Source organism: Salmo salar, chromosome 19 (assembly GCF_965601325.2).
Source record: "Salmo salar chromosome 19, fSalSal1, whole genome shotgun sequence".
NCBI lineage: Eukaryota > Metazoa > Chordata > Actinopteri > Salmoniformes > Salmonidae > Salmo > Salmo salar.
This window is the reverse complement of record NC_138309.1, coordinates 15,865,848-15,875,208: the sequence shown is the minus strand read 5'-3', so window position 1 is coordinate 15,875,208 and position 9,361 is coordinate 15,865,848. Positions and strand designations below refer to the sequence as shown.

General features: G+C 43.2%; 1 protein-coding gene across 1 annotated transcript; it reads left to right on the top strand.

Moving 5' to 3' along the window:
* The first annotated feature begins 797 nt into the window (after window positions 1-797).
* On the top strand, window positions 798-8,856 carry vim (vimentin). Its single transcript, NM_001140475.1, is given in 9 exon segments — window positions 798-1,454; window positions 2,102-2,162; window positions 4,469-4,564; window positions 5,187-5,348; window positions 6,257-6,382; window positions 6,943-7,163; window positions 7,537-7,580; window positions 7,947-8,029; window positions 8,259-8,856. Coding segments are annotated over 9 exon segments (1,389 nt in total). The 5' UTR covers window positions 798-900; the 3' UTR covers window positions 8,301-8,856.
* Window positions 8,857-9,361: the final 505 nt, after the last annotated feature.

Below are 9,361 nucleotides of genomic sequence, written 5' to 3'. Positions count from 1 at the left end.
ATGTCAAGAGGTAAAGTTGCAATATGAAACCTAAAGTTGTTTCCCCAACACAAAGAAATTAAGATGAGATGCAGGCTATAGTGTGTGTGCACTTAGAAAACCCTCCAGAGGGAAGGGTCAAGTCTATGAGGTAAATATGCACATTCCCATAGCAACACATATAAAATGAGGTGGGGGAAGGGGGAGTCAACTTTGATCTGAATAATGAGTGCCATTCAGTTCTTTATCAACCTTGACTCTCATGTTGGACACATGTTGGTGGGTAGCCTAATGATACATATAAAATGTAGAAGAAAAGCCAAATCGCATAGTTGCATAAATTATTTATTTAGGCTGCATAATTCTGTATTCTTGGCAATCTAATGCAAATGTCATTTTTATTATGGGCCCTGTAATGAATAAGTTAAGGAAGTGACCAATATCACTTTTTGAAAGAAATGTACCAGAAGATAACAATATCCGTAAAAGGATGCGTAAAAGGATGTCACGATGGCACACCCTTACATGCGAAGTCTCCTATAGGCTATATTTAAAACGGTAAGGTCCATCAGTAAACACTTTTTGTGTCTCTGTGGATGTGTCCTGGCTTTTGCCAAATGGCAACTGGGAAAAAACAACCTCCGAACAAAAGGGTCTGCCGGACAATAGAAGAATGGCCCAATGCCCTGAGCGCGCATACCAGTGTTTTCACAGGCTCCGGGCTTCGTCAATCACACCCACATGTGATTTGCATAAAGGAGTGGACTATAAAATCCGACATTGGCGTACTGCAGAGTTCTCGCTGGGGTAGTACTGTTCAGAGGTTTTATCACACACTGAAGTGGAAGTCCAGTTTGAGAGAAGGCATTTACACCACTTTTTTTAAGAAAGAAGAAACCTTAGGGACCAAAGGATTACAATATGAACCGGACAACCAACAGGCAAACCACCTCTTCATCTTCTTACAAGAGGATGTTCGGCGGCGAAGGACGGCCCGGTGTCGGGATGGCTCGGTCCACCTTGTCTAGCCGCCAGTACTCGAGCCCGGTGCGCTCCTCTCGGATGTCCTACAGCGTCTCCTCCGCTCCGCCGAGCATCTACGCCTCCAAGAATATCCGTCTTCGCAGCAGCGCCCCGATGCCCCGGCTCTCGTCGGAAACGGTGGATTTCGCCCTGTCCGATGCCATCAACTCGGAGTTCAAAGCCAACCGGACCAACGAGAAGGCGGAGATGCAGCACCTCAATGACCGGTTCGCCAGCTACATCGACAAAGTGCGCTTTCTGGAGCAGCAAAACAAGATCCTGTTAGCAGAGCTGGAGCAGCTGAAGGGCAAAGGCGCGTCCCGTATCGGTGATCTGTACGAGGATGAGATGAGGGATCTGCGGAGGCAGGTGGACCAGCTCACCAATGAGAAAGCCCATGTCGAAGTGGACCGGGACAACCTGGGAGAGGACATCGAGAGGCTCAGAGAGAAGTAGGCAACCAATGTATTTCATTTTCTAAATGCCCCCCCCCCCCCCCCCCCCCATCGCTGAAACACTATATGAACTATTAATGCGACTACACGTCCCTTCACTTTTTGTTCCACAAGACCTTTGTTGGAGTGCATTCATTAATTCCCCAAAAATGTTTCTCTTGGCAACGGCCCATGCATTCTTTAGTTCTTTGTAAAGCCATTAGCCCACAGCCCCAGAACTACACGCAGATTAAGGGCTTTTAAGCGCTCTTCACTGTCATAGCTTTAGCTGTTTTGTTCAAGGCCTGGATGCAGTTTTGCACTGAACATATTATGCAATCACGAAATACTTAAATGAGCTCATTCTTCCAATGGCAACTTTCCATTGGACTATTTTAGCTGTTTTTAAAGAAAGGGGAACGATTTTCCTTTCGTACACTTCAAATAATCACATATATGGCAAAGAAGGCATATAATAACGTTGTAGCCGATTGCAAAGAGTAAGTTATTGGTGAAAGTAACCTCAGATAAAAGACTCAAGCTGTTATGGTGATATTACAGTTGGGAACTCAACACTACAGCCTTCCATACTTCAGGACTTCCCCACCAAATGTGGGTGTGGCAATTGAAATGCATTATATAATACTCTCTAATGCTATTTTCAGGCTTCAAGATGAGATGATCCAGAAAGAGGAAGCGGAGCACAACCTGCAGAGCTTCAGACAGGTATGGTAGAAAGTCCCATTCACAGTATTCCTTCATTCTTCATAAAAAAAAAAGTGTAAACACAACAAACATTATTTTTAAACATGTGACACCATCTCTTATTTTATTTTCAACAGTAAACTACATAGTCCAGTTCATTTCATACTGAATACTTGTGGTTGTTTTTCCTACTAAAGCATGTCTTTTGAAATGTGAAGATTAACTTCATGCCTGATGAAGTTGCCTTGCGTGGTAGCGTAGGTCCTATGTAGAGATGTTTCACCTCCAGTGACAATCTCGTGGAACAGTCAGCCATGTTGGGTGTGTTGCAACCAACTCCATTTGACCAAAGTCATTTTGACACGAGTGTATGTAATTGTAAGATGCAGGCCTCCCTTGCAAAAGAGACATTGGTCTCAGTGGCACGCCCTGGTAAAATTTTTTTTTGCTGTTCACTCATGGGGGGGGAAATATGTGCAGTTTACATTAGAATGACTGCCTTTCCACTGATGCTGGCTACTCAAGTGTTACTCTTGACATTTTAGAAGGTATTTTGATGATTTAGATCAAATCTCCATTGGTTTTCATTCATTTGGTGGCATTGCAGTGAGGAGCAGCTTTGTTACTGAGGACCTTGGTGGTTATTGATCCTCTCTTACCTCAGTGGGCTCCCCATTCAGAATGCAGTCCCATTCAAATGAGCAATACAATTTTGTTTTGGAGAGGACATGGAATCAAGTGGCCCTCCCTGATAACATATACACAACCTAATACATAATTCTATGGATACTACTCATCAAGATGCCACTTTCTAACCTAAATTGCTTTTTTTATCCCTTTGTTCTCCCCTTGGGGAATTGCCAGTGGAACACTTAGTGTGGTGAGGTTGTCAAATATAATGTTACAAGAACCCAGCTGTTGAAACGGCTGTCAGAACTGAACAGGAAGGTCCACAGCAGCTCTCCTCCATCCAGGTCTGTTCCGGGCCAGCCACCGTTTCACTGTCTGTTTTAAACACAGAGCTCAATGGACAGCTTTGTCCCAGTCGGAAATTATGGCAGGAAAGCTGACTCTCCAATGCCATTGTTTCTGTTCTGTTGATGAGGAGATGGAGAGGGGGGTTGTGGGTTAAATGACAAAGCAAGCTGTTGTCTGGGTGGGCGGTACCAGTGGCGGGGATGAGGAGGGGTGGGTGAGCGGCACTGACTGACCTCCGCACACTGGTCGGCTGGCAGGCAGCAGACAAACTGAGACAGTGTTTGTTCAAGTACATCTGGCGCTGGCAACAAGGGCTCTCCAGATCCGGGCCAGAGGGTGACAGAGCCGAGACCAGAGGCCAGCAATCTGTATGTGTGTCCAGCAGCAAGGCACTTACGCTGGAAAGACTTAGAAATGGAGCTTTATTGACATGAGGCTGATTTTTTTTTTTTAATATATTTTTATGATTCCTGACTAATTATTTTCCCCCAGTAACTACGCTGCTTGTTCACTTATTCCTCATTGGGGCTTTTAAATACAGGAAATTAATGCTTCTGTGATTTAATGTCATGGTGTTGCTGTGACAGTACAGGAAGCTGGGAGTTTGGCTCAAGATGATCAGCACTGACAGGCCTTCAAGATGTGAGAAATATGGGTGTAATACAATGCATTATACAGAAGTTACCTGAGACGTAGTAAGGAGACCATGTCTCTGGATTTGGAAAATTGATTAAAGGCATTTTGTATAATATATTAGTTTATTTTTAAAATGCTATATACACACTTTTCACATTTGTGGTTTTTCATCAAATGATTGCATCGTGTATGTGCAAAAAAAAATGCTTAATAGATTTTATGTGTATGAAAATAATATTTGTTGCAAAATGCTATATAGCCATTGTTTACCTGGCATGGAATGTTTGTATCCTGTATTTTTAACTCTGATCGTGAGGTGACAACCACAATCTTAAAATGAATGCACTTAGTGTAAATCCCTTTTGATAAGACCACCTGCTAAATGACTCAGGACTTTATTGAATTATAACATTGTCACATGTATAATTTGTACATTACTTTATTAAAAATTGAGTTATTTGTTACATTTGACTGAACTTGTCTTTGAGAGTGAGGTGGACATAGCATTTTGATATGACATGAAACCCTCAAGTGATTTGGGTTTGAACCCACTATCCTAGCATTGCAAGTGCCATGCTCTAGCAACTGAGCTACAGTGGGCCATTTATGCCATGTGGTTCAGTATTGAGGATGTGGACCACTATTTTCTGCAATGCCACTGTACGGGATCTAGAATGTGATGTAAAACGTTGTACTAAATTTTTCCTGTGTAGGATGTGGACAATGCCTCCCTTGCTCGTCTCGATCTGGAGAGGAAGGTGGAGTCTCTTCAGGAGGAAATCCTCTTCCTCAGGAAGCTGCATGACGAGGTGACTATGACAGTGGTTAACACCTGCCCCTCCAACCTTACCTGACACCCACACGTCCCAATGGATAGTTAGTGTTTATTAGGAAGCTGAAAGACCATATTAGTGTCTCACCTGACACCTCCCACGTGTCCCAACAGACATCATAGACATTACCTGTCCTCATAGTGTTGTCACTTAACAGTCTGTCCAGCTAACCTTACACCCCTACCTGTGCCAAGTTCAGACAGTCTGTCCGGCCACCTCCGCCATCACCAAGGCCTAAGAGGATCATGGTATTGGCCTGGCCAGCAGGGTCATTGCCATGGTGATTACACACTCTCAACGGATCGGAAGTCTGGGGAATTACTGTCTAGAGGATAAATGCATGCCAGGTGGCGCAAAGACTTAGATCAAGGGGGAAAACTTCCTGTGTGGGGGTTTTCAGCAAAATCAGTTTGAAAAATCCCGTTTGAAGGTGTTTGGCTGAATATGGTGGTTTACATCTCAAGTTACCCATCTACATTGAGTATACTGTAACAAACACACCTGTGACCACGGTACATTATTGGACGTTAGCCAGTGAGGTAACCTTCTGATCTAAGATCAGGATTGTAACCGTCCCTCTCCTTTATCCACTCTGTAGGAGGTTGCTGAGCTGCAGGCACAGATCCAGGATCACCATGTCCAGATCGATATGGATGTGGCTAAGCCTGATCTGACAGCTGCCCTGAGGGACGTGCGTGTGCAGTACGAGACCCTGGCCAGCAGGAACCTCCAGGAGTCTGAAGACTGGTACAAGTCCAAGGTCAGTACCCCCTCACTCACATAATGGCTTTGGTCAAAAGTAGTGATCTGAATGGGGTGCTATTTGGGATGCATCTGTCTCCCTCACACTGTCTGTCCTCTACCTGTCGTTCAATCCCTCACACTGGCTTCGTGTCTCTTTGGCCCCGTCTGTCACTAATCAGAATGAACGTTTATACTTTTAGAGGATGTAGTAGGCTAGTGTCTTGCTATGGAGCTGAACAACATCAGGCTTTTAAATCTTTGAAGATTGATTGCAAATGCTCTTTAGTTAACTGTTTTACGAATCCAAAGCTGTCCTACCATGACAATGCACTGTAGCAGTTCTGGTGTGCAGCTGCAGCAATGATCACTCTATGGATGACAGAGTAGAAATGTCTAGCAGGGCTTTTTCTTGTAGGATTATCTTTTCAGTCTCCTAACAGGCCAGATGGTGCTGTAGGGCTCAGTGGATTGAGTGGACAGCTGACCACTCACTGAGTCAATGACAATGGTCTGCGACCGCAGGGTGCATTGCTCTAAAGCATATTGATCTTCTTAATGGGAACCTAAAATGGAAACATTTGAGGACAATGCATATTGGATAATGTAAAAGTGTTTTCAGAGGGCGAGAGACAAATTGCCTGTTTCGCGTTAAGGCTAAACGTCTGGGCTTACAGCCAGGGTGAGAAAGAGGCTGAGCGTTCACCTTTTAATCTCAGGGTTCAGGAGTAGAGCAGAGTTTTCTCACACAAGTCCCTCTCTTGCTCACGCTCACCTTCTGTCTATATCCCCTTGCCTCCCAGACTCCCACACATCAATTAAGGCTAATTAAAAAAGCCTTTTAATCTCTAATGACAACTAACAAGGCCTCTCTGCCTGCTTTCTTTCGCTCTCCCATCTATCTTTATTTCTCCCCATCCCCCTCAGTTTGCTGACCTGTCGGAGGCTGCGAACCGTAACACCGATGCCATCCGGCAGGCCAAGCAGGAGGCTAACGAGTACAGGCGTCAGGTACAGGCCCTAACCTGTGAGGTGGACTCTCTCAAAGGAACTGTAAGTACTTCCTGTGCAACCACTATCCCTGTTCACTTCCTCTATTGACTGACATTACTTATTCCTTTCAGCTCCTAGTGGAGCAAACACCATATGAAAAGCGCCTCGCTAGTGAGTCTCCAGCAAACCCTACGTCTCACTCCAGAGGAAATGTAGTGTACTACTAGAGTGAGGAGTACTGGCAGAACATCTCCTGTGCTGAGTCAGATGAAATGCAACTTTAATGAAATGAGTGGTTGAATGCAAAAATAGACTAGCAAAACAACCTCGGCTGACTGAATGCGTTCTGGTGTCCTCCCAAGATGTGATTTTAACAACCCAGATGCAATACAATGTTAACGGAATTTCTGGAAGTGTCCTTGCAGAGCATTTTGAAATGTACTACAGTGTAGCATCCCTTTACCTCAGACAATGACCTGTCATGGAGCTAGTCCTTCCCTGTCTCTACTATATATTTACTTCGACTCCTACAGCCACATCTCAGGGAAACCTATATATGAGAGCATAGCGTAATTTAACCTGAGACAATCAGTCATCTCTTATCAACCTATGATGTGTAGAATGAGTCCATGGAGCGTCAGATGAGGGAGCTGGAGGAGAGCTTTGGCTGCGAGGCTAATAACTTCCAGGACACCATCTCTCGCCTGGAGGACGACATCAGGAACATGAAGGATGAGATGGCCCGTCACCTCAGAGAGTACCAGGACCTTCTCAATGTCAAGATGGCCCTGGACATAGAGATCGCCACCTACAGGAAGCTGCTGGAGGGAGAGGAGAGCAGGTGAGGTCATGATGAACAGATGCCTACCAAGCTGCTGGAGCGGGAGGGGAGCAGGTGACATAAACAGAAAGTAGAAAGAGGGCAGAGAATGAGGATGTAGAGTTAATGAGGGGGGAAAGAGGGAGGTGTGTATGTATATAGGGAAATATATTTGCCTGTGTTGGTGTTTATGGTGGCTTATACTAGAGACAGATGAGTCAAGACTGAAACAAACAGGTTTTATCTTGTGTTCTCCTCTGGACTGTAGATAAGCGTCTTAAATGGGCCTGTAAGGAAGATTAGTGTTTCTGTGGTTTGCATGCCAGTTTCTCAACCTCAGACGTCTAATGCGCTTTTCCTTCTCTCCTACCCCCTGTCTCTTTAACCCTCCTAGAATCACCACTCCCATGCCCAACTTCTCATCATTTAACCTGAGAGGTAGGTTCCCTTTGATAAAGCTTTAGAACAGAGCACTACCTCCTGTGGAAATGTTAGTCATGAGGATATACTTAACACTAGCTTGACAACTTCACCAGAGAACCAGCAGCACTATCCTCATATAACCTCGGAGTGATGCAGCTGAGCCTTTGAATTATTGGTAGATGGGACTCTGAAAGTCCTTCTCAAAGAGAAATTATGTAATGGAATGTAACCACTTATATGGCGACATAAAGGTTGTATGCAATAATTCAATTCAGTTACTGATTTGACTAGAACGGTTAATCATATGGTGTTGTCTTGAGTGGAACATTTTAATATCATTTATCCAAGTTGCACTCTATTCAATATTTTGTCTTATTGCAGAATCCATGCTTGAGGCAAGACCAATGATTGACAACATGTCAAAGAAGGTTGTGATCAAGACCATTGAAACTAGAGATGGTCATGTAAGTACTAGACTCCATTTAAGTCTATAGAATTTAAGAATACATAACATCAGTGAAGGCTGAGTTTTAAGTCTGTCCATTCAACTTTCATGTTAGACATAAGTCCACTGAGGCCTGATACTAAGACATCATAAAGGCACATACATTGTTATGACAAGTTATTATGCATTATACCTCTAAGCTGCAAGTTGTGTTGCCATACTGACTATAACCTCCCTCTCATCATCAGGTGATCAATGAGTCCACCCAGAACCATGATGACTTGGAGTGAACATCACATAGCATGTCTCTATTGAGAAGAGAAAATAGTTAGCAGCAGCATACTGGGGGAAAAATACACTGTTGGGGGATGAGAAGGCAAAATGGGATATTTCTGTTGTGAGTAAAACTAAACAAAAACAGCTTTAAAAGTGCCTTTTTGACACGTTAGGGTACTTGCTGATCTGGTAGGGTTGTTGCTAGGTAGGCTAGACACTGTTTAGAGGAGATGAAACCAGCTTTACTGAATGTTTCTGTTTGACCACAGACACTGGGCAAGTCTCAAATGACACTTTTTCTGTTATAGCGCTGTACTTTTTATAGGGCTCTAGTGAAAGTAGTGCACTAAGGGAATAGGGTGTCATTTGTGATGCAACCACACTGAGTCTCTAGTTTACACTTGAGCTGTTAGACTTAGACCATAGCAACACTTTGAGCAATGGCTGTTTTTCTATTCTAATTTACCAAAATCATGGAAAGGATTGAAGCACTGTTTCATGTACACAAACAAGACCAACACCAAACTGTCAACGCTTCTGTAAGTCAATAAAGCTTTGAGGAAAATAAAATCCATTCTGAGGTGTCTTGAATTATACTTTCTTTTAGTTTAATGGCCGAAGTACTAGTACTTAGTGTTGATTAATTCCTATTCTGTTTAAGTCAAATTCCAGGTCAGTCTCAATTCCTATGTTAGGTAAATTCCAATAATTAATTTCCCAAGTCAATATTATCACTGACAATTCCTCAAATTCAATTCCTTCAGGCTGATCATGTCAGTGTTCAGACAGCCTAGCTACACTGGAAATTTAGATACAAGTTGAAATGATTTAAAACAAATCCTGGAGTCAACATTTTGATAGTGAGTGCATTAATTCCATCATGGGTAATGTGAAAATATGGAATTCCAAAGATTAAATGTTTCAATTCCAATTCAGTCTAATTTCATTTCCATAACTTGAATTAAACAAATTCTCCACTTCATGAGTGCATTCAAGAATTGGGGTAAATTCCAATTCCACACTGCTAGTATGCTATGTTTATTGTTATATTTATCTACTACAAAGTTCAAACTTG